Genomic DNA, 25920 nt, shown 5'->3' on the forward strand with positions numbered 1-25920 from the left:
AAAAACCGCAAGCTTGTACAACTTTTCTCCACAGCTATGGCGCCAATTTCAAATATTGTTGTTTCTATCGATTACAGAGAACACCAGCTTTGACTGACTGTGGCTTTTTCCAGGGGTGAATCGCTCCTTTAAGTGTAAACATCCAAATACCCAATGCCCATTGCAATCCCACAAAAAGGGCCTTCTCTACATACATTTGTGTTATTTCCTTACTAATCTACAGAATGAATGCAGAACAGGAACAGTATTTTGAACAATTTCCCAATGTTTCAAACTTCATGTCTGATCATTGTCTTTGCTTCTGTCTTCCAGCCGCTGCAGATAGACGATAACTTCTGCGGCCAGGACTTTAACCAGCCTCTCGGGGGAACCAGCACCATCGAGGGGACCCCGCTCTTCATCGACAAAGACGATGGCATGACCTCGGTGGCCGCGTACGACTATCGCGGAAACACTGTGGCTTTTGTCGGCACACGGAACGGAAAACTGAAGAAGGTAGGAATTTTTTTATATATGTGTGTTTTTGCTATTCCATAAAAAGTTAATGAAATGTCAGATGTGTCTGTTTTAGAGGATTTTGAGGCTTTTTGGTGCTTGCATTTGAGGGACGTGTAGAGAAAGGGATTGGACTTTTTGATGCTTGAATGGCGAGCATCTTTTCAAGCAACTTTTCAGCGAGCTTTTTGAAGCTTGCAGCTTAATTGTCGTGCTCTAAACAGAGCTCTTTGCACTTTTTACACTCAGATTAGCTACATTTTTCTCACTAGTGCCCGCTTCCAACAGGACTTTCAAGTGCCTCTTTACAACCTGTTCGTTTAACAAGCAATTTAAAGCGAGTCCGCGGCTGCTCCCCTCATCGATTGTCATGGTAGTCACGTCAGACATAAAACTGTTACTGCTGTGTCCCAACACCACGTAGCTCCTCGCCTCTAATTTTAAGAGCTCGCCTTCAATCAATCCAACAGCTTTGACTGTCGAATGGCTTTTCTGTTCTGGTCAAGCGTAGTGTGGAATAATTCAGGTGGGTGGATAGAGGAGAGGACAGAGGTGATGGATGGATGGAGAAGTGAACTTTCTGCCTTCTGTTGGAGTCTGACTTTCAGTGGAAGTGCCTGCTTTGGCTTTTATTTTGAAGGGCAATTTTAGGAATTAATTTCCTCTTGAATTCGTGTTGGACGAGGCTGATTTGTGCGTAACTGCCTTTATGATTGTGTTTGAAGCACACTGTTCCAATATGCCATAAATCTGTAATATGCTTGTGTGCAGCCTGTGTATTTGTGACCATGTTGCATGTCTTTGTGTGTGTGTGTGTGTGTGTGTGTGTGTGTGTGTGTGTGTGTGTGTGTGTGTGTGTGTGTGTGTGTGTATCCAGTCTATAGAGGACAGAGCTCTCGGGGTAAACGGTAGCTCATTAGAATTCACCCCGTTTCTCTCCGCACTGCTCAAGACCTGTCATCCATTCAATATTATGAATGTATAATCAGCCTGTGTGTTTGTGCGCTTTAAATGCGTGTTTGTGTATGCACGCCGCGTTTGTGTGTTTGTCACTCACAGTGCGCATAATAATGTGTGCGCTTGTGACGGCATGGATTTGTGTGCGCGCGTGTGTGTTTGTGTTTATGAAGGAGCGAGAGACAACAAACAATACAATGTTGACTAAGATTCAGGGCTGTGCATTTGTCAAAGTGACACCCGCTCACTTAGCTCGGCAGAAGTCCCTTTATTTATGTAGCTGTCGTCACATGTCTCCTGCGCGTGGACTGCGTCACCTGGGGAAGCAGTGCTACAGTAGGTTGTTGAGATGTGTCCTTTGTATGTGTGTGTCTGTCCTGTGTGTGTGTGTGTGTGTGATAACGGAGCCAAAAAGCCTGCAGTTTTTTTGGCTGCCTTCTGTTTCAGACACAAAAATCCCCCCAAAAAAACAATAATTCTGGTCTTGGAAAAAATTCAATTTGCATAAAAAGAACAATATCTAAAAGCTGACATTCAGGCGCACGAACGTGCACACAGGGACTCACAGCCGTGCCAGTTTGAATCCTGCTATGAGGGAAAAACACACTGAAAATTTGACAGTAAAGGCAAAGTAATAAAGAGACGGATGGAAAAAGAGCAAGAGAATTAATAGCATCTGATAGCCAATCCTCCTCTCTGATTTGGCACACATCCTCTTCTACTCAGAGTTTACCAGTTAAATAAGATGTTTCAGTCATCAGGATGTGCTCCTGCAGCAATGTCATTTCATATTCTCACAGTTTTTCAGAGGTGCATGCAGGCCGTGATGCCCTGTCTGTGGAGGGCCCTGCATGAGGATGCCGAAGGGATGGCTGAACTTCTGGAGTTTTAAAATCTTGTGTTATCTTCACTCAGAATCTATTTTTAACCCACTTTATTGCTCAAGGTTGTCCAGAGCAGCAAGACGGTGGCACAAACAACATGTTTAATGCACTAATGAAGTCCCTCTGTGCTCCGTCGGACACACACACACACAAACACACACACATGCACGCACAAGGGAAGCTTTTGCTAATGAATCCTGGTTTGGTGGGACACAGATAGGAGAGATACAGGGACAGGAAGGGAGATAGATAGATAACGAGATGAAGAAGATAGAGAGAAAAGCAAGAAGAGGAGGTGGAGAGCGGGGAGTCATGAACAGAGGTGATGTCCACTGGTGTGATTAACTAATTCCAGCGGTCATCTGGACACCGCTGCGGTCAAGGACACAGCGTCGGATCGGCCGACGGCTGCGCTTCATATTTAGGATTTAAAGCCTTCATTCCTTTTGACTGTTTCAGTGCATGTGTCTGCTTGGCCTCGTCCCTGTGCGTGTCTGTTTTCTGTTCTCCAACTCTTCCTGTTTGAAAGAAACACACCCTAACAGCAGATGGACTTTCAGATATAACTGATTTGGTGATTCGGGCGATTCTCTCGGCCTCTTGTGCACTTTAAGGCGCTGTTGAGCATCGACAATAAAAGGGCACCCACCATGACCCTCACACACTTGCCTGCACACGCTCAAACTCAATAGGTGTCCCGAGGACAAAAGAGAGGATCCCGGTCGATAATCCAATACCTATTAAAAGTGCTTGTTTTTGATACTACACACACATTTGCGCGTGAGGATTCCTCAGCTGCGCCCTCCACCGGGAGCCTATTCAAGCCATCTGCTGTGTGTATGTGGCCAGGTGGCTGGAGCCCCCGGTGCCTGGTGTTTGCCCACTGTGGCCGTGCCAGGCTCAGGTGGGCGCGGTGGGGAGTTGCCGCTTAATGCCTATTCATCAGATCGGGGCATCAATGAGGCAAACACGGGGCTTTTAACAGGAGCAGGGGGGGACGTGAGCTTTGAAGGCCAGTTCAAAATAAAGGAAAAAAGTTTGAAAAGTAAGATGGTTAAAATATGAGTTAAAAATAACTTCATCTGCACCGAAGATTCTTAAATCTGAGGGCAGCAGAGTGCCTATAGGTCAGTGTGAACATCTCATAACCAAAAGATAACATACCCCTAGAAAAACGCAACTGTCAGTCAAAGCTGGAGAACAATATTTTTTTAATTCGCTGCAGGCAACGGCTCAGAGCGGTACAGAATCCGAAATACGACGAGAATATACCGGGTGATCGTCTAAACCATCTTCAGGTCTGCAGTCTACATTTCAAACCTGACGATTTTGAACGAGACACGACATCGGAGGCGGGCGTCCTAGATTGAGGAAGTGTAGTTTAGCAAGCTCCAGAGGTTTTCCAGGGCCCGTTGGAGAAGCGGATAGCGTCCTCCAAAGGCACAGAGCGAAATTGCATCCTACCATAATGGCATTAGCTCCCCATAATAACATGATAGGACTGAGGTTGAAAATCGGCAAACTGGTCCTTTAAATATGAGGGCAGAAGAGTGCCTATAGGTCAGTGTGAACGTCTCATAACCTAAAGCTAACATGATTCACTTCTGTGTTAGCCAAAGTGTTTCCTTAAAGTCATTAGCATCAGTTCTGTTGAGGTGTCCTTGAACACAAACCTCGTAAAGGACGAGAGGATGACGGCATCAGCACAGCAGCTACAATCTAAACATCATGTGCCCGATTGGGTTTGATACGTAAAGGCTTTAACACTCAGTCGGCCTCTTAACCACACAGGTTTGCATATATCTACTATGTTTATTTACAGGTTGAGCTTTACACCAACTGTATGATATTTGATATCATTTTCCAACCAGTCAGTTTTTATAGTGTCTGCACTGACCACGTGGCTTTCTCAGGGTTAAAAACAAGTGACAGTTAGTCTATTGTATGTGTATATTGCTGTGTAAAGTCATTGATGTATTCCACTGGGGCTGCCGGTGTCACCATCAAGAGACCATGTCACAGCCTAATTGACTGATGATTGTTATTCTACTGGTGCATAATGCTGCCCTGTCAAACGCCCCCGTGTTTGCGTGTGTGTTTGTGTGTGTGGCCTGCGTGCCTGTGGTTTGCATTTAAATGTCCGCGTCCACCTCCCTGCCTTTTACAGAGGAGACCTCCACCCAAAGAGCGACAAATAAACACAGTGTGGAAACACAGAGCGCACAGTTGAATAGTAGATCCAGTCAGGAGGAAGGAGAGATGATGGAGGAAATGTTTGTGCGTTAAATCTTGTGTTTCTGCGCCATATGATTCAAAACAAAAAATCCTAATCAGAAAATTTGACATAGTGACTATTTCTGTGCGTGTGTGTGTATTTGTGTGTTTTTATGTCGTCATTTGGCCGAGCCACGAGTTGTTTGGCCCGGGCAGCGCCACAGAGGCCGGCTTTGTGCAGGCGTTCGGTCGCCCTCGGTCATTAGTTCACACAACTGCTTTCGGTCACACACGCACAAGCACAAGCTCAGGGCGGATGAGAAAGAGACAGAGGGAAATGGAGATGTAGCGAATAATGAAAGGGATCAGATACGGTCGAGGGAATAGAAGTTCAGACTGAGCAATAAAGACAAAACAGATGATTTCGGCTTTACATTTAACGCTGAGCTTTTCCACTTAATTTAGCTCTTTCCCAGAGCGCCATCAGTCATCTAATCTTATCAGGATGTCGCCAAATTAACAGCAAAATGTGTCGTTTTCTGCAGCTCTCTCTCCTCACTCTCCGGCTTTTAAACCGCCTTTTACACTTACATGCAGCTCAAGCCAGGCATGTACAGTCTATCTATCTCCCGACAAGAACCCTCTTTTAGCAAGCAGCCTACCATGAAATCAACCCCATCAAACGACGTATGACGTATGGTTTCTCGCCCCTGTGTTATCCTAGCCCGTGCGTCTGAAGCCCTAAAACAGGTGGAGCGAGCGTGCCTGTGGAAACGCTGCATATTTCTCAGGCCTCTTTGTGCGTTTGCATGCAGGCGTCCTCCTGAAGTATGCGGATATCAATTATCTTTCTCCCATCTGTTGGCATGTCCTCTTGTGTGGCTACACTCAACCCAACAAAGCACACAGCATCTCCCTGCGGACGCACACTCGCACAGATGCACATATTTATACGCACACTCCAGACTTGGAGGGTGCAGAATTTCGCACGGTGAATGTAAGACGCATGTGTGACTTGAGGCCTCGGATGCTGCCACCTCTGCCTTCATGGGTGTGAGTCATTTAGGTTGTTGGACATTATAAGCTTAAACAATGTCCGTAATTGTAGCCACTGTAAAACCTCAGTTATGAATTAGTAACCGGAATCATCCGTGGCCTTTTCACACTGCCTCTCCGCGCCTCCTTTCCCTCTCATTTTCTCCGTTTCATCTGCTGCTCACATATTCTCTTTCCGCTCTGTCTTTCTGTCTCCGTCTGTGATCAAAGATTCCTCTCCCTGATAATAGTTGAGCGTTGTGTGTGTGCACATTAAGATGAGATGTAGCGATCGCTATTTTTTCTCTAATCATTTTCTCTCATTAAAGAGAAGGGCAGAGCGCACACATGCAGGGTATAGATATCAAAATGTGCATACATGTCAGAAGTTTGCTTGTAAAAGAGCTCAACACACGCACACACACATATATTCACAATCTTGGAAAATAGGTTATAGCACTTAGGTTGTGAGTGAAGACACTAATGAGGGGTCTTCCTAAAAGATTTAATGCCATCCCACCGCCTACACACACACACACTACTGAATCTACCCACACAGTCTCATTAAACCAGCGTCTCCAACTACCCTACTTCCAAGCACTGGCGACATTTAGTGACACAGCTACAAGTTGATTGCCCTCGGCGCTAATTGTAACAAATATTTATTTTTAAAGAGGGGGTATTATGCTGTTTCACATTTTAAGACATATATATGATGTTACAATGTTGGATGTCCAGACTAAACGTGGGTGAAGTTTCAAATCTGTAGGTAAAAGAATGTTGGAGTAATCACCAGGCTTCTCAGCTCAGTCTGCAGGCTGCTGTGAACGCCGGGTTTCACACAGTTTCTTCACGCTGCACTTTGTGACATCATGAAAGGCTTCAGAGAGCTGGCCAATCAGAAAAAAGTAGGCTTGTAGGGACAGAGCTGACGGAGTCTTTTCAGGCAGAGGCTGTATGAGGGCCTTCACAGAGCACCAGTGTGAGAGTAACTGTAAATTATGCTAAGCTACTCCACATGTATCACAGAGTGAAATATGAAGCTTGCAATTATTATAATACCCCCCCTTTAAATCAAGTGGCTATTTAACCGTATTCAACTCATGCCTTTCTAAAATGTTCCCAGGTAATCACTTCCCAAGCACAGGATAAGTTACAGTTAGCTCCCGTGTTAGCTAATGCTATCAATGACAACAGTTCAGTCCTCGCTAATCTCTGCGCTAATGCACTTTCGCCGAACCCAACAGCGTGTGACTGCGCCGCATGGCGCTCATTCACTACCTCTGCGTTGCCGTTCTAATTCACTACTACCCGGGTTAATGAGGCAAAGTGAGGAGTGGATGAGAGAGGGAGAGAAAGCCGAGGGAGAGAGGGAGGCAGAAGGAAAAGAAAGAGCGAGGCAGATGAATAATAAATGTACCATGCTAGAATCCATTTTTAAGGGAAGATTAGAAGAAGTCTGGATGCAAGCTGGGATGCTCACATGATCCAAGTGAGGACTAGGCCAGCCTGTTTCTAGGTCATCTCCATTAGACATCTCGGGGTAGAACATCAAAGCAGCCCTGCTTTTTATATCATATATGTGTGCTAAGTTACACGCCTTTTGCTATTTTAGTTTTTCTATCAGTTTGACTCTCATTTTTAGACATAATGACATTATAAGATAAGATTTAAGCTATTTCTTATTAGCTTAAGGTAATTATTTTCTTTGTAGTCGGGTTTTAAAGCCATGAAATGAGGATGGTGTTGGTCAGATTTGCAGTAAATTGTCATCACTGTTGACATGGAGCTATATTTGTGCATGTAAAGAGGGAAGTTGTTGGTAGAGAAGGGGATTTAGAGTCCTGGCAAAGCTCTGTCCGTGCCAACTGATACAGCCAACAGCACACCTGGTGTATGGCGCAGTGCCAAGCCTCCATGTGCACACTCACTCCTGGCAAGGCACACAACCACAGCTACACACTCACACCAGAAGGGTTGCCATATCTCCAGCTAACAAGCCAAAAATGAGCACATTCATGCAGGTGTATACAAACCTCGACGCACGCTGGGGCAGGTTGGACGGCGGCGCAGTGTCCAGAGGGTTCGGCATGAGTGGCGCAGCGGGCATGGAGCACCTTTGGCTCACAAACAGGAACGCACGCACACACTCACACAACGTCTCGCACGCTCGTTTCCTTGCAATTAAGCCCAGCAGCTCACAGTATATGCCTTGGCTTAGAGGAGGCTGTCTTCAGATGGCTGTGCGGCTCTCCACAAGCCTTTCGTAGCCACACAATGCTTCAGCGCTAAAGTGGCAGGAATGATCGACTGTTTACAGGGAGAGGAGTGAAAATGGAGCAAGACGCAGCTTCCCTTAAATCTCTGTAAATCACAGGATGTGAGGGGCTTCTTCATCTCCATTACACCAAATGACGGGTGTAAATGAGTGCAAATATGTGAGTTACTATCAAATGAGCTAATCTAGTGTGAAGAACGCAGACAGCACTGGATACACACCCACACACACACACACTCTCCTATGGGAAGCGTCTGCAGCGGGCTTATCAGATTACCCAATGCAAAGCTAATAGATTTTTAATAGATTGTTTTTGATTAGTTCCTCCGGTTTAGTGACGTTAAGATGATTAACTTTTGTGTGTGTAGAAACAAAAACACATTCTTGTTTATCCGGACTTTCAGACATTTGCATGCAGTGTTTTAATAGTGAACAGAAAATGTGATTTCTGCAGTTATTTGTGTGTGTTTTTGTCAGAAGAGCGCCGTCACATGGCTGTCATATGCTCCGGGAGCAAACTAGGGCCACGATGTTCAAACCGGGCACATAGTTCTCTCTCTCTCTCTCTTGCTCACACACACACTCGCACAGCAAAACACCCTTGAGACACACACGCATACGAAAAACAAGTCCAAATGCAACAGCTCCCTGCGCTCATGCTTCTCACACAGCATGGTGGCGTCTCCCGCCGTCTAACTAATTACCCCCCTGCCCCGCGTCTCCTGGAGGGAAGTGCTTCAGTCTGTAGGCTCCTCACAACGTTAGCATGCTCGGTAACTCGTCCCCCCCCCCCCCCCCCCCAAGCCTGCTTGTTTTTACCCTACTCGCCTTCTGACCACCGCTAGCCATATTGCACTGACCCTGTGGCTAATCCTGTTAGCGTAAGAGTTGGTGATAGCCAAGCGGAAAGCAAATCCCCCCCCTTGTGCTGGTCTAATGCCCTCTGGCTAATCTTTTAGCGTAACAGTTGGCTAAAGTGAACTTCCTCGAGTTTCTTTGGCTCGTTTGTTATTAGTTCTTGCGTGCAGGTCAGCAAGTCGGCTTTAATTACCGAGCTGAGATTTAATTAAGTGCTAATTAAGAGCAGTAACTGTTTTTCCAGCAGTGGTGTAGGCTCTTGTTTTAAGTGTTAGCAGAGCTAGCAAAGGAACAGCTAATGGCTCTATTATTGGTGCAGCTGACCTTGTGGCTTTACCATTTCCATCTGCTAAGCCCTTAAAAATGAAGAATTAGGCATTTAAGAGGAGGCTCACTGGGCACTGAGTGTAACTCACTTTCTCACAGAGGGTTATTTCTTCCCTTTTTCCTGCATCGCTCCCTCTCTGTTCTCCATCTCTTATGAGAGACCTCATCGTCTCCTCTTCGTGGTAAAATATTTATCCTCGCCTCCCTTTGCTTCGAATGTTTCAAACTGATGGAGTCTTTAATTAGTCATGTATGCATCCATCTCTCTTCTCCCTGTCTGTCTTCAGCTCTGGTCGTTTTCACTCAGCCTCTCTGTTTTTCTCTCTTTGATTTACTCACACCATCGCTCCTCTCTTTCTGCTCCTCTCTGTTCTCCATGGAATTAGTCATTAGCTGACTGACTGAGCTGATTGCATCTATTCCCAAGGCTAGCATTTGTTTGTGCATCTTCTTTCTTTCCCTCCCTCCCCTGGTCCTGTCTTTTACTCCCTCCCTCTCTTCCTCCTCCCATCTTATTCTTACTTCACCTACCTTATTTACACCCCCCTCCTCCTCCTCCTCCTCTCCACCATCTTTCCCATATAATGATCGAAGCAACAAATACAGGTTCAGGTTGCTGAATTAACACACACACTCCCAACAGTGTCCTCCATACCTTCTCCATAACATTAATTGCACAGTGTCATCCCAAATTGGCTAACACCAATTAAGCCCTCACTATTATATTTAATTGCTCATTTAGCTTGGCTACTGTCTGACTGCAGCATCTCCCTGGGAAGTGGTTTAGTTGGCCTTCCGACAGCACATGTGGCCATTTCGGAGACCGTTTCCTCCTCCCTGCGGATTTTACAATAGTCCAGCCAGCTACCGACGCTGCCAAGAGCCAAGATGGAGGGGTTGTGTGTGTTCGAGGAGGAGTAACAAACGGCAGGGGGAGAGATATTCTACCCATCCCCTCTGTCATACCATCCTCACACCGGTCTCCTTTCTCTGCTCCTCTGTCCATGTGTTGCTGGTGGATTAAGCTAATTAAAGCACCGCAAACGGGGTCCCCAGGGAGAGGCCGTATTCACACACACATTTTTACATGCACGCACTCATTAACGAATGCAAGTACACAGGCGCACACAATAGGAGGAAGCAGCAGGAGACACGAGAACATGAACGGGAACATACAAAGACATGCACCACACTCGGAGCAGATAGCGTTTGCATGTGCAGTAACTATGGACACTATACATTAACATAGTGGTCAGTATATGGTCCTGTCACAGCATCCTTTAAAGGACCAGTTTGCTGATTGTCAACCTCAGTCCCATCATGCTATCATGGGGAGCTAATGCCATTATGGTAGGAAAAAATGCAATTTCGCTCTGTGCCTTTGGAGGATGCGATCCACTTCTCCAATGGCCGCTCCGACAGACTACGTACAACGCCTCATCTGGCGGAGGCCAGGGAGCTCGCTAAACTACACTTCCTCAATCTAGGACGCCCGCCTCCGATGTCATGTCTCGTTCAAAATCGTCAGGTTTGAAATGTAGACTGAGACTGAAGAGTTTTGAGACGATCCACCGGTATACTCTCGTCGTATTTTGGATTCTGTGCCGCTCTGAGCCATCGCCTGCAGCGAAAATGGTAGTATTTCACTCCAGCGTCCCTCGCTGGGCCGTTCCTTTCAGAGGGAGGGGCGCAATGCACGCTGGTTGTTGTAGGAATGTAGAATGGGCGAAACCACGAGCTGTTTGTGCAACTTTCTCCACAGCTATGGCGCAAATTTCAAATATTATTGCTTCTATTGATTACAGAGAACACCAGCTTTGGCTGACAGTGGCTTTTTCCAGGGGCCAATTGCTCCTTTAAATACTTTATGAACCGTTTCCCTCCCCTGCAAACAAGCTGAAAATCCTCTTCAGTGGATTTCTGTTGAGATTTAATTATTGGTCATTTCTTCATTAGTGAAGAATGGAGCTTAAGTCCTTATAATGTAACCCCTCTCTATACATCGTATCCCTTTGTTTGAACCCGTCTTCAGTCTGTGCTCGCTCCGAGCCTCCGCCAAAGGACTCCCAGCTATGTGTTATCATCCATAAGAGCCTTGTGCTGTCTATTTATGGGTCACTGGCAGAGAACTGGTGGCCCAGAAATAACACCAGACTCTCCCACTTCACCCATAGTTTATGTGTGAATGATCTGAGGGGACAAAAAAGTCCTCCTTTCTACCGTGTTTGACTGAAGCTTGAATGTGAAAAAAAAAAAGTCCCCGACAGATAAAAGAAATGATCGCAGTAGATGAAAGAAATCATGGAGGACAGAAGGAACTCATTCATCCGGCCATAAAGAAAGACAGGAAGCCAGGGAATGCAGTTTCACTTGGTAGGAATTCTTCCGGATGTTTCCGCTTTCAGGATATTGGCTCTGTCCCTGGAAAACTGCCTGCTTCCAGGGAACCTATTGGATTACTGATAACCTTGGAATGGATAGGGCCGGCACAGAGGGTGTTTATGAGGGGCGGGGGGGGAAGTGATGGGTGCACGTGCTTCTCCCAGGGTTTGCTCCTCTCTCTCTTTCTCTACATTCTACTCTGTTACAGTTAAATCAATGACGAGCTGACGTTAAATATGAGTGTACGTTCGTCTTTCATTTTTTTCCCCCCCGAAATTGTATTCGCCGTCCCACGTTGGTAAGAGGTTATGTCTCTCGACTGCACCGAAGCCCCCCTGCGAGAGACCCGTTTTATTATTGTGCAGGAGGATATCAGAGGGTTTTTGAGCGCACAACAATAAACACAGTCGCACACAAGCACACACCCAATAATAAGGCTCCAATAACATAGGGGTCTTTACTCCAAGTTGTCTCCAAATCCCCCAGTGGCGGGCCTGCTCCTCGGTTGCCATGGCAACAGTAGTCAGGGCAGCCGCGGTTGGCGATAGTGAGGAAGAGGAAGGATGCGGGAGAGAGAGAGAGAGAGAGAGAGGGAGTCACAGGGAGCATTGATGTTGGCGGTGCAGGCAGGGGGATTTGAACACAGTCACAACATTGAAACTGGGTTGCCGCAACGTTGCCGAACGTAGCAGCGCGGTGCTGGGGAACGCAGCTTCAACTGGGGTTGGAAATAAGTGGGCTTGTAGGTCATGTTTACCCCTGTGTGCATGTGTGTGTCTGTGTGAGTGGGGGGATAGAGTGAGAGAGAGAGAGAGAGAGAGAGGGAGATGAAACTGCAGAGACAGCACACTCTCTCATTAACTCCCTCGACATGTTCATTCTGTCTTCATGTTTGTGCGCTCGCAGATGAGCTCTGTGTGTTGGTGAGGACATGCTCAGCCATGCACAACACAGTGTTTGTGAACAGCGTTCAGGCTGCACTCTGTGTTTCTTTGCTTTTACATCTGCTTACAAGACTATTGTAGGAATTTGATGCAACTGGAAAATCCATAGACATGATGTAAACCTTCCTAATTAGTTATAAATTGACCAAAGTGGGTGTTGTGTAACGTAGGAATTGTGTAGGAGTAGTATTTTCTTACTCTCTACATTTTGGCTCCGGCAGTCTGAAGCTGTCTGCACATTTCTTGACTCCTATCCGATACAGTACAGTAGTGGGTTAATGCTATTCATTTGACAGACCATTAACAGGGGCATTAATATTCCAAAAGAATCACAGAAATGTTACTACAGGGGGAATCGTCTCTCTCCTCTCCATATATACAGTACAGCAGACACAGGATGCACAGCAAACAGGCCGTTAGTGTCACGGCTCGGATGGAAAATCCATAGTTTCATTACAGGCCCAGTGGTATGAATGTGGCCGCGAGGCGACCGAAGCTCTATCACGGGCCCTACGGGAGCCAAAATGGCCGCATTTAGTGATGCAGTGGAGTGAAGAGGAGGCGAGAGGGTCAAGGCTGCCGCTGGGAACGAAGTGTGTTAGAGAGACGGAGCGAGGCAGCCAGATAAAGTTCATGTGCAGTAAGTGGCACAGCTGCAGTTTGTAGCCTATTCACCTTCTGTGCCACACCGTCTCTGCGAGTGTGTCAAGGACCGCGCGATAGGATTTGACATCGGTGCTGTGGGTTACAACATAATGCCATTTATCACACAGGTCCCTGACTGCATTGCCTGGGAGTTTATATAACATAGACAGGGTTTTCTATACTTGTAACAGTGCTGATTTCTGATGCTGTAGTCCTTTACTGCAGTTTGATTACACGCCACTTATACTAAACAAGTGCAGCTCTTTCAGACAATAAGCCGGTCACATTATTTGTTTTATGCTATTGCAGTGATTCCTCTTGTATATAATAGTTACTGCATGCATCTTGCACGCATTGTTAACATAAATCAATTCAGTACAGGCTGCTATTTATTCCCATGCAGCTTTTGATGACATAACGTTAACACTCTTAAACTCGCCGTCTTGCAGGATACTCCATTTATCATGCAGTGATTCCTCTGTTTAACGCACATCACAGACGGCCTATTCGTGCACACGTGCATTCCTTTCATCGTTTATCACTTAATATCGAGGAACACATTGAAGTCACAAAGCCACTTAGAGTTATTGGACAGGGCCTGAGGTGAGTTAATCTGGGGGAAGGTAGCGTTCAGGAGCTCCTGGCTATTGTTGGCCCCTCCGGGTGATTAGAGTAAAAGAGGCAGGCTTTAAGGGAAATGAGCTTTCGATTGGACCTTCTGATAAAGAGGTAGGATTGTAATTGTTAGTGACCTCCAGGAGCAGAAAGTAAAGATCAGGTGGGACGTATTACGTATCCAGCGTAATGCGGATTGATTTGAAAGTGTTGCAGAAAGTTGCTTGAACCGCAGAAACATTCTTTGATCTCGACTTAAACCATTCAAATAATCCAGCACTTATATTTTTTCCTGTTTATGCATATTTTATTGCATGTGTGTGCAGAGTGTATCACACGGTTCACTAACCTCCATCCCCCTTACCGCCCCCCCCTCCTCTCCGGGTCCCCCTCATGAATTAACAGCTGTATTTTTGTCGCGCTTGCTCTTCCACGTGTATCTAACCAGATGATATAATGTCGTACCTTGGAAAAACAACCTGATTCCTCTGAGGACGAGGAGAGTGAGGGATTACAGTGCAGACACACACACGCGCAGACACAAACACACACACTTAATCAGACTGATTGCTTGCGGCTCTGACTCCTCTCATTGCATCATCTCTCTAATGCATCGCTCCTGCATCACGCTCTCCCTCTGCGTACGTATTAGAAAAGCAATGTCCTCAGTAGACTGGTAAAAGCCACAGAGGGCATGTGCTGATGTTGTGAACCCTTGGAAAACGCGTGTTTGCGCGCTTGTTTACGGCCTTCTGATTCACATCCAGTTAAGTCTGTTAAGTCTGCAGGCGCTAACATTTATCATGGAGGGACTCTTTTCAGAACGCATTTATACAGAGCCAATTTCATCAGCAGTCAAACCTGGCCTGCATCCTTCAGTGAAACAGTTTTCGAATGAATAAATGGAGTATTGAATGACTGCGTAGATGGATGACACAGCTGAGCAAGTGAGTACGCAGCATTTAAAATGTGCAAACAAGCTTTTTTTTTTTGTTCCCGAGCATTCAAAGATGCACATTTCTCTGCTGACTTAACAGACGTACATCTTGTCTTGTCTCCTTCGCCTTAGTTATGACACTCTACAGAGACGCATACATCCACACGCACACGCACACACCTCGTCTCCTCTCCTCTGAAAGAGCGTTGCAGCCAGGAGCAATGCAAATTGGGTAAAATGTTCCGGAAAGTGGCTTTTCCCAGTGGGACTTCTCAACTCCAGCTCTGAGTTAGCACTCTGTGTGTGTTTGCGCGTGTGTGTGTGTGTGTGTGTGTGTCACTGTTCTTGCACTTGTGGGCGTGTGAACGCCAATTGTTCTGAATGTGCTTGAGTACATGAAAAGTACTCTGGGTGTGTATGTGTGTGTTCATCCATTTTTCTCCCATGCTGCTTTGGGCTACACACATTTGCTCCGTGTGATTTTAAGGCTGGTACACAGAGAGGAAGGGAAGAGTGTGTAGAACAGCAAGGCGATGAGGAAAATTAAGGTCACCTCTCTGTTAGACGTCACCAATTAGCTGCTAGAGAGGCTCGGCTAGCTGTTAATTTGACCATTGGGACGGACTCAGAGAAGGACAGTTAGAAGAGGAGAAGAGAAGGAACAATTAGAGATAAGAGTTTCAGCTAGAAGAATAACATTAGCATCTTTTACTTCTCTATTTGGAAAGCATATGATCCCATGGCCAGCAAGGGACATTAATACACAAGAAGTAAGGCCTCCAGTCTTTACTGTAAGCTATCGTCTACAAAGTTAAGTCATTATCTATCGCCGAATGAGGAATCACAATGGTGATTGAACCTGTGGCCCACTGACGAAAGCCTTTGCATTTGCAGAATTACAGACTGGGTGTCTGCGGCGACTTTTCGCAGAAAAAATCACAAGCGGCGTCCAGTTAGTAACGCGTTTTCCATCAGCCAGCAGTGGTTGGTCTGCCAGAGAGGGTAGGCGGAGCTAAGCGGCTGCTTTTCCGGGCTCTACAAGTGTTTTGAGTAAACAGTAATCTACTATGGCCGAACAAACAAAGAAAAGATAGATGACTACAGATACAACTTCAAAAATACGTAAAAATCCAAAGAAAAAAAAAAACGTTGACTCTCAGATGAAGGCAAACAGTCTAAAAAGGAAAGCGACCGTCAGCGAGGAAAATCAAGAGTTACAACCGGAGCCAACCGTGGACGTCACACATGCAACACTGTCTGGATATCGGGGAAGTGTGCTCCCGCAATTACCGTTTAGCGCCATAGGTGCCGCCAAAGAGAACAAACACATCTTTGAAATTACTACTTTAAGTGTTTTCTTTGCCTTTGAGATGATCAAATCTAGCTTTATCTTGCAGAAGCTGTTACTTGATCGACTTTGAGGCTAAGCCACATTACTGATAATGTTTTACAGCTAAAAAATACATGAACATAAGTAAAGAAAATCCAAATAATCCAGCTGTGGTTGAAATCGTGCCTCTCAGCCTGTTGTCACAGTTAAACGCAGAGTGTATAGCTGTTTGAATGGAAGAGAAAAATGTCTTTCATTTTTTGCCAAGTTGCTTCATCTTTGAAGAACAGCATCACATGCCCTCCACATGAGGGTGAATGAAGTTTACCTCTAGTTGAACTCGGGGACGCTGTATGTTTTTCTGGCATTACCCGCCTCTCCCACCATGCCCGTTGCGGGGGTTGTATTGTGCTGGTTTGAATTTATTGCCCTCCCTGCGTGTGCGAGCGAGCGTGCGTTTCTGTGCATGTGTGTAGGGCAGACAGTGAAGCATCGCCCCTCCACAAATGGGCCGTGGAAAACCTACAGGTTGCACCATCTGCCTCGCGCATGTGTGTGCTTCCTGTGTCTTGTGACTTCTTTTCTGAATGGAAAGGTATTGTCTATTCAAAGTCTGCGACCTGGCCAAGAGCAATTTACCCAAACACACACACACAAACACACAAACAGTTGATTTATGCAGCCGGCTGACTCAACAGACTTGGCATAGGCCAAACTTGGAGGATGCAGGCGAGGAAGACAATGGGACTGTGATACTTAGTTTTACTGGAATCGACGCAAAGGAGGAGGAAGAGGGAGAACAGAGAGAGGAGAGGAGGGGAACTTGGAAGAAAAGGCGAAAGAATGGGAGGGTTTAGGAAGGCAGGGCTGTGAATAGTTTCAGGCTGGAGGGAGGACATGACGAAGACAGGGAACAAAACAAGGTTGTGAATATACACAGTCTTGTTCCAGACATAAGCAAACAGATCTCAAGCCAAAGGAGTGAATTGCCTTCTGAAAACACACAGTATCATCGTAGCATCAGCATGTTAAGGATGTGGGAAGCTCTTTCATTGGGCACTTGCCTCAGCAGCCTGGAAATCACGCAGCACCATGAGACATATTTACATCAAACCCCTCCCTCCTCTCCCCCACAGCTCCCCCGTGTTGTCTCCCAGGGGGGAAAGCAGCAAAGTGTGTGTTTTTAAACGCACGAAGCGAGCCACGCCATCTGCAACACGCTCATTTCTGCAAATAAGAATATAAGTCTAATTGAGCTTTTTAATTGTCCTCTAAATCCTGCTGAGCACCCATGCTGCTGTTTAGTGCTGTGTGTGTGTGTGTGTGTCCGGTCTGCTGGGACGTGAACGGTTGTGTTCGTAAGTGAAGAGAGAGAGAGAGTGAGAGTGTGCATGCAGGCACTTTCTATGCATAATGAGCTAATAGCTACGTGCGGTTACCCTTTGAGAAATCTATTAGCGTGCTTCTGTTTTTGTACTTTCTAAAGTGTGTGTGTGTTGCATGAGTCAGGAAGTGAGAGCTATCCGTACAGGGTTTGATGCGTCATCCTGGCTCCTTTTTTTTTTGACCTCTTTGAACCCTTATTTGTGTGCGCAACGATCTGATTGGTTGTCATTGTTGCAGCTTAATTACAGTGTAATTCACTTTGATTTGAACCCTAATCTCATCACATGTATGGATTCAACATAGACTGTGTGACAAAGTGGATATTTAATTTCTCCGTGGCTGCAAGTCAAGTCAGCACAGCTGGCGTGGAATCATCAATATCTGTGTGTGTGTTAAAGTATAATTACCACCACCTCCAATCAGGCCTTATCTCTTTGATTGCATGTCTGTGTAATTATCCGTACGTGTGTTTGTTGTTGTAGACATGTGTGAGAGAAAGTAATCCAGGACAAAGGATTTCTATGGACAACTTCCCCCTCTCATTCACACTTCCTGTTTCTGTGTGTGTGGGGCAGTGGGAGAGAGAGAGAGGGGCAGGATGTGACCGTGCGAGATAAGCTGCCAGATGTTTGTGTGCGAGCGAGCGAGCGAGTGAGAGAGACACAATAAAGAGCACTGCTATAAAAAGCGATCTTGTGACAGTCCAGTGCTCTCAGCTGACTGTCTGGAAACTTTGCCGTGCTTTCTTCCCCTCTTCTCGCCTATTTTGGTCCCAGTGAAGCCATCTCACCAGTTTCGCAATTTCCGTGTTTATGCCAAAGAGGTAGCGCACATTAACTCTTAACACAATTTCACTTGTGCATTGGTTTTGCTGTATTTTAAGCGCAGTGCCCTGCAGAAGCAGACAGAGAGGTTGGAAATCAGACTGAAGAGGAGGAGATTTGATGCTCGGTGACACGTGTCAGAGGCTGCTTTGTCAGGGACGCACCGCAGATACTAGAGGCGCTTCCTTTAGATGCTGATGGTGGCACACAGAATCCTGATGCCCGTGCCATTTCGGATCAAGTGATGCTGCCAACCCTCCGCGTTTGTGCGTTGGAATATTTTATTTTGACTGTCACCAGTTGAGTGAGAATTGAGCCTCAGGCGGAGAGGAACTAAGGAGTGGGATTTGGTATTTAGGGTTAGTCAGAGCTTCTGCTTTATTAAAAAGTGGCTCATGTTTAAGGACACTGAAGTAAACATGTTTGCATTTTGCACCCCATTGTAACACAAAGGGTCTCTTCTTGCCATCTCCTTTTATCTGTCTATCATTCCTTTCTTAAAGGAGCAGTTCACTCCTGTAAAACCTCATGTGGAGGGCATGTGATCCTGTCAGTCAAAACTGGTGTTCTCTGTAATGGATGGAAGCAATAATATTTGAAATTGCTGCCATAGCTGTGGAGAAAGTTGTACAGCTTGTGGTTTTGCCCATTCTACATTCCTACAACACCCAGCGTGCATTGCGGCCCTCCCTCTGAAAGGAACGGCCCAGTGAGAGACGCTGGAGTGAAATACTACCGTTTACGCTGCAGGCAATGGCTCAGAGCGATACAGAATCAGAAACACGACGAGAATATACCAGTGGATCGCCTAAAAAATCTTCCGGTCTGCAGTCTACGTTTCAAACCTGACGATTTTGAACGAGACATGACATCGGAGGCAGGCTCCCCATATTAGCGTGATAGGACTGGGTTTGAAAATCAGCGAACTGTCTCTATAAGTTTTTCTCTCTAGCATCTACTTCCCTTCCTCTCTCTACACCTCCGTCATGTCCTTCCTCGCTGACACAGAACAATGCGAGTTGACTCAGCTGGCCACAACTTTAGATAAACTCTGCTCTCTCTCCTCTCTGTGTTTGCTTTTGTCCCTCAGACAGACAAACTGCGCACAGAGAGAATATCTGTTAGTAATTGGCAGCCAGGAGCCTCTGATTTAACAAAGGTCTCACGCTTATCACTCCGATTTCCCTGAGCTTTCTTCCCCGTCCTTTTATCCTTCCTCTGTCTCTTTCTATCTGTCCTCTCTTTATGTCAGCGCCGCCTCCCTCTTTGTTTGTACTTGGAGCCTGTGGGACTACTTGAAGTTCAGCTCTTTCAACACATAACATAATAGTGATGGTTTAGTGTACTGTAAATCATGTAAACACAGTTTCTCCAGCGCTATCCCAAACAAAAGACTCACTAAATCTTACAGAGTTCACAAACAATGACTTCCTGGTTTTCCTGGTTGCGTCCCCGTTGATTTGGACGTTGCCAAATTATCTCATAGTCGTTGTGTGACTGCAGCTCAGCCCTGCGTGAAGCCGCAGAAACAAACAGCCAGTGTATTACAGCTTCTAATTGAAATAATTTGACAGGAATGTGGTTGAACGTGGGTGGGCTGTATCATCTGGATAGCTTTGGGTGTCAACCAAACCCACCCCCAGCCCCTCCCCTGAGACTACAGCCATTGTGACGCCATGGCTTTGGGCCAAACCAGAGGCGGGGCATCTGTCTTCCACCTGGTGGTACCAGCTGCTCACGCACTGCTATGGCATGCCTGGAGTTTGTGTGAGTGTGTGTGTGTGTGTTGCATGCCAGCTCCAGTGTAGGCATACTGTACACTTCCTCATCTGTAGTCTATCTCTATCTTTGCCCTCCGTGACCCTGCGGTTACGTAAGTTGGTATAAAGTGGCTCTGTTTGAGCAGTGGAGGTATTAATAGATGTTATTTGAGTGCAGTGCGCTGAACCTGCAGCCCACATATAGAAGCATATGATGCGTCTGCTCAGCTGGGTTCAGAGGCTGGAGAGCTGCAGCCACTTTCATGTGCAGCGTACCTGTCGATGCTTTTCATTGACTCGGATGTAGTAGGAGGGGTTTTATCAACCTTTAGCACCACATACTTGCAGGGAGACAACTTTTGCTTCCTAGTTTTATATATGCATTGGCCAAGAGACTTGTAGCTTTTGTTGTTTTCCATTGGTGCGTTGCACCAAGATGACCTGTTTACCACAAGGGATGCTGAGTCAGTTGATCCAAACTTGAGAAAAGGGAACGTCAGACATTGAGCAATCATGACGTTTTTACAGAACATTCAGCAGAAAGCTTGGGTTAAATAAATGTCAAAAACTGTATCTTCCTCATTTTCCCTTTCCACTGGCACCATTTAATGAGTCATATGACGACTATTAGGCATTAAATAGCACAGGGGACTAGGTCATGTCTCGGTTGCAGTGTGCGCTCATGCACATGTGCCTGCACACCCTTGGCGAGCACATCTGCCAAATGTCACTATGCATACTCCACAGCTGTCCCCTCACTCCGTCGCGCACACACTCCTACACACACCGAGGCATAAATGTTGCAGCGTTTAGTGTTTTTGAACAGGGTCAAGTTAGAGCTATGTGTGGTCTCTTATTCCCTGTCCTCTCTGTGACTTTAACAGCTCATTCTCTCTTTCTCATCCTTCACTCGTTTTATTGTTTCATTCCGGCTTGTTTGCGACTTCACTCATTTCCACTTTCTCTCCCTCCGCCTCTCTCTCTTCTTCACGCACACACACACAGATGGAGGGCAACGTTTTCTCCCTCTCCGTCCAGTCCAGTCTTTTGGCTCTTGAATCAGTCATGCTTGTTGTATTTGGTGGGCAGCAGCCAAGACCGTCCCCGTGGACCATTACAGCACACTAGGAGAGCTGAACGAGCCGGCAGGGAGGGAAGAGAGGGAGAGAAATGGGAAAGTGAGCTGAGAGATTGAGTTAAAAATAAAAATATAAAGAAGAGAAGAATGCTGAATGAACAATACGGAGATGAAGCGTTGAAAGAGTGAAGTGGAGGCGTTCAACTCTCACTTGTGTTCCTGTCAGTGGCACTTCTCCCAGTTCTCCTTTTTCTCCCTTCCTCAGTTTCGTAGGTGGATTCCCGACATCAGACCCGTACCAAGGCCAGGGACTTTCCTCTGGCTTCTCCCCAAAGAAGAGTTAGCAATCTGGGCAGAAAAAAGGTGGCCTCACCTTGGGATGGAGGGATGAATGGATGTAAGCAGGATGTGGTGTATTTTGTCATTTGTGCAGTGTCAGAGGTTTGGTTTGAGAAAGAACCTAATGTTGTCTTTCTTGGGTGGTAGAAGAAGAAGGGCGTACCGCATTAAAGGAAGTGAGTTATTTCGCGTATATGTGCCCATTAAAAGCCAAACTCTGTAATAATTTGCGCAAAACATTTAACACCCTGAAGTTCTACATACAAGTAGATACAACAGCTAGACCTTCCAGCTCATCCATCAGGACGTCTCTCCCACAGAGGGCATTACAGTTAACCTCATGCCAGGGGAAACAGAGTTCTGCCTCCTGGACAAACACAAATAGAGTCCAGCCGTGTTAAGCTAACAGCTGAAACCCCCACCAGACCTACACATCACATACCACAACACCATTAGACTCACAAAAAAAGACACAGATTTGATATTTTTGACTGGAACCCAAAGTTCATCCCCCTCCCCCTCGCACTTTTCCTCCCTCCCTGAAACTATCCTGTCATGTGGAGCTGACACACACTCCTTTTTCTCTTCCTCCGTGCCTCCCTGCACTGTGTGTTGTGAGGTTGCCATGCCAATGTCTTTCCAGTTAAAGATGACATATGGAGTGTGTTGTTAGATTTGGGTGGGTGTGTGTGTGTGTGTGTGTTAAGTGCAATGCTGAAATTAAAATACTTGTAGGCAAACACCAACTCATACAGACACACAAAGTTGGTGAGGCTGTAGAGGATTGAAGGGCAGGATTAGGGCAGTCATGTCAGGAATGTGCCTCCTCCTCTCTTCTACAGTAACCAGGAGCAGCCTACACACACACACACACACTCGCACAGAGCTCAACCAAACATTATATACCTTTCCCTGACTTTGCACTTTTGACCCACATACACAGTGTGTAACAGACACTGAAAGAGAAGTTGGTATAGGGGCAAAGTTAGCACGGTGATCACAATTATGCACAAAGCAGAAATGAAAAGTTACTGAAAGAGTTACTCCTTATAAAGTCTTGTTCACAAAGGCGTTTAAAATGATCACTTCCTCTTTGAACTTTGATAACACAAACTTGAGCCTTTTACAAAAGGCAAACTGTCACAACAGCGCTAACTCTGAGGGTGTGGTTAGCGCTAGAGTAGAGGAATCAATGCTAATCCATTTAAAACCACAATTAGCTCTTTTGCTCCTTCCACTTTTATTTAATCCCCCTCTGGCAAGATAAAAACTACTCCAGAAAAAGGAGATAGTTAGCAAACTGAATTGAACTTGATTTAAGTTGTTTAAACTAGCTAATACGTTTGCTAACTGACATTTAATGTTAAATACCTGTGATTTAGCATGCTAGCTAGCTAGCTTAGAGAGTGCTTTCCTGTCTTCTGTAACTCTTCAGTGAATTAATTTATGTACAATCATGAGAACAAAGGGCCACAGTACAGAAATAATAAGAGAAAGTTATTTTAACTAGCTTACTGGCTGTTTACAGACTTGCTAGCATGCTAGTTGTTAGCTGTCCTGAGAGCTGCCTCAAGCTTCTAGCACTGCCTATTTCACAAAGATTGCAGTCGTTCTTCGAGGTCTTACTGCCGTTTGTTTATACTTTATTTAAAATTCTTTGAGTTACGACTGTTGGTCCAAGAAAACAAGACATCAGTTTGAGCTGTAGTAAATCGTGACGGACATATTTTACTATTTCCTGACGTTTTATAGACAAACAAGGAGAAAAACAAAAAAAGAGGCGACGTGTTTGTGTGAGTCTAAGGGTGGAGCAATTCATCTTACTGGGACACTTTCAGCTTTCAGGACCACGATGTGAAAAGTGTACCATGCTAGCACACTGACACTAACTGATTAGACACACACACGCACACACACATGTACACACACAAAGCCAACCACTGCTGTAAATCTCTCTAAACCACGCTATAAAAGCTCATTTTAAACACCATCTGCATTCCTCATTCTTTACAACTGCCAGACGTTATTTGTGTGCGTGTGTGTGTGTGTGTTCTGTCATTACTTCTCTCCCCCCAGACCTCCTCTCATTTAAGCCACCAAGCTTCCTATTGTTACCAGAGAACGTATTTCTAATTTAAAACATCTTCTGTGTCGCCAACCGAGCGATGCTGCGGTTTGCTGGTCCCAGCCGCTTTGTGCCCTGCGCTCATCTCGACTTTGTTTACGTCAACTTCTCTCTATGATCTCTCCCAATGTCTCTCTTTCAGCCGTTGGTGTTTGTGGTCTGTGCGAGAGCTGAGTCAGGCTTTTACTTTTTTTGCTGGTGTGTTGGAAAAGGCAGAAGAGGAAGATGCTGTTGAGATGTAGGGTGAGGAAGAAAAAGAGTGGGGAAATGGAGGAGAGGGAGAGTGTCAAAACAAAATGAAAAAGGGGGGGAAAGAAGTAAAAAAGGGGAAGAAAGAAAGGAAGGGAAAACAGATAGAGAAACGAAAGAGACGGAGGAGGAGGAGGCGGGCATTTGCGACGAGAAATGGTTTGGCACACATTGCACTGAGGTGTGGTTTTGGCCTAGCTCCCATTAGCCTCTTGTGTTACATCTATTACAAACATCTGCAGACGCACACGCACTCACACGCACACACACTCTTACATGACGGCACAGTCAAAACAGACCCACATCTTAACCACCGAAGAATTCCTCCGCCATAATTCAGGTCCTTCCCGAGAAAGATGGAAATCACTCATCGCTCCCTCTCTCTCCCTAAAAGATGCTATTAGAGGCACCAGTGGCCATGTAATCACTTTGGCTCTCCCACAGGAAGACGCACACACACACACACACACGCACACACACACACACGTACCTACCTTGGTAATTACAGCTAGCTACAAGATTAGGTCCTATTCGCTGTAATCCCAGTGAACGGCGGATCTAGTCCATAAACGGTGGGTCAAGCTGCGTTTAAAATGTCACATCGCGAGTGTGAGCGTGTTTTATGGTCCTTATTTCTTCAATCTATTAATTAATGCCTTTTTAATGCGACTGATTTCGATTAACTCTGCACACACAATTGCACACTTGCATGCATTCTTTGCACGCCAGCGTTCTGCTACACATGCAAATTGATAGACTGTCTGACACACTTCGTATGCACACACACTTTCTTCCATACAAACAGCTCCACCCCCCCCCACTCCTACACAAACACTCTACTCCCCAGCCGATCTCTTCCTGTGTTTGTGTGTGCTCCACTTCTCCCTTCAAAGCCACATACACACTCCACAGATGATAGCATCTGTTTCCCCCTCGCTGCATCGAGCACTCTTCCCAATCTTTGTTTAGTTTCCCACCTTCCTATCTGATAAGGCTAGCGGCGTGTTAGCATGGCTCGCTCTGTTTCTATGTGGCTGGAAGGGTTAGCAGGGGTCCAAAGACGCCAGTGTTGGAATAATGCGCCAGATTGCTGTTCTCATATGCATGCACCCATAGCGGTATAAATATTAAATCTACTCTTTAAGTGAATTCACTTTATGTCTTTAACATAAATATCCTCTCAGCAGCCTTAAATGTAAATGTGTAATATTGTTTCGGTTGAGATATCCCATGAGGGATTTGTGTTGCGCCTCCATGTAAGAGGAGGTCTTTTCTCATTTGAATGGCGACACTAAAAAGGCATTCAATTGGAAAGCTCTATCTTCCAGTCTCATCTTATTGTATATGATAATGTTGTGGTGCAGTTTCTTCCCCCGTTTGCAAGACAGCTGATAAAATCAGTCATAGTAAAGCACCTCTCTAGATGCAGCGCGTTTCACACTTGCAGGCCTGTGTGCGTGTGCGTGTGTGTGTGTGTGCGTAATTGCATGCAGATGATTGAGTTAGTGTGATTTAGTGATGGTCGGAAGATGAAATGCCGCCGCCGCGCCGTGTCTAGCGACTCGCTACACACACTTATCTGACGACTGCTAGCTAAAGGCATTTAATTTGCAGGGAGAGAGGAAGGGAGGAAAAGGGGAGAGGTAGAGAGAGAAGGGAGGCTGGGGGAATAGGTGATGGGAGATGAATGAGAGGAAAGGAGAGAGATGCATCGCAGGGGAAGGCTGAGGATGCGAGACATGGGTAGATATAGAGGGATAGAGCGATGACAAGGTCTTTTTAATTTCAGTGAGCGTGAGGAATAAAAGGCCCGAGCAGTGATGAATAGGTTTAATTTACTGTTAAAGCAGCTCCCTTTCTTCCAGCCTGTTTACACTGTATTGTCTGCATGCATGTGTGCGGGGGGGGGGGAATCAAACCACATGTGGCTTGGGCTTTTGTTCCTCTCCTCTCCTCTCCTTGTTTTTTCTTACCTCCTCTTCCTCCGCAACCTGTTATAGCTGTCTGCGTGTGTTTGTGCATGTGTGTGTGTGTGAGTATGTGACCTTTCGTAAGCTCTGCTGGTGAAAGGCCACAGGCTCACACATGAATAACCATGGTGCAGACATGTGGGTGAATACCCGAGCCAGTCGATCAGAGCTGGCATAGCAAGTAACCTGATATGACAGGATGCTCGGGATTACACGGTCGCGTATTTGAACACAGAGACGAGCGCTTGAAGATCCTTTACGGAACCTGTCAGGTGGGGCTTCAAAAAG

At 45.9% G+C, this 25920-nt stretch overlaps 1 protein-coding gene across 1 annotated transcript in view; it reads left to right on the forward strand.

Moving 5' to 3' along the window:
- plxna1b (plexin A1b) overlaps positions 1-25920 on the forward strand; it is a 185279-nt gene that overhangs the window by 51029 nt on the left and 108330 nt on the right. Inside the window, exon 3 of the mRNA XM_069678988.1 lies at positions 313-495. Within this exon, the coding sequence (XP_069535089.1) occupies positions 313-495 (183 nt within the window). The remainder of the gene's footprint in view (positions 1-312; positions 496-25920) is intronic.

The sequence above is a fragment of the Semicossyphus pulcher genome, unplaced genomic scaffold (assembly GCF_022749685.1).
Source record: "Semicossyphus pulcher isolate SPU_LCO1_2020_fin unplaced genomic scaffold, fSemPul1.0.p SCAF_3, whole genome shotgun sequence".
Lineage (NCBI taxonomy): Eukaryota > Metazoa > Chordata > Actinopteri > Labriformes > Labridae > Semicossyphus > Semicossyphus pulcher.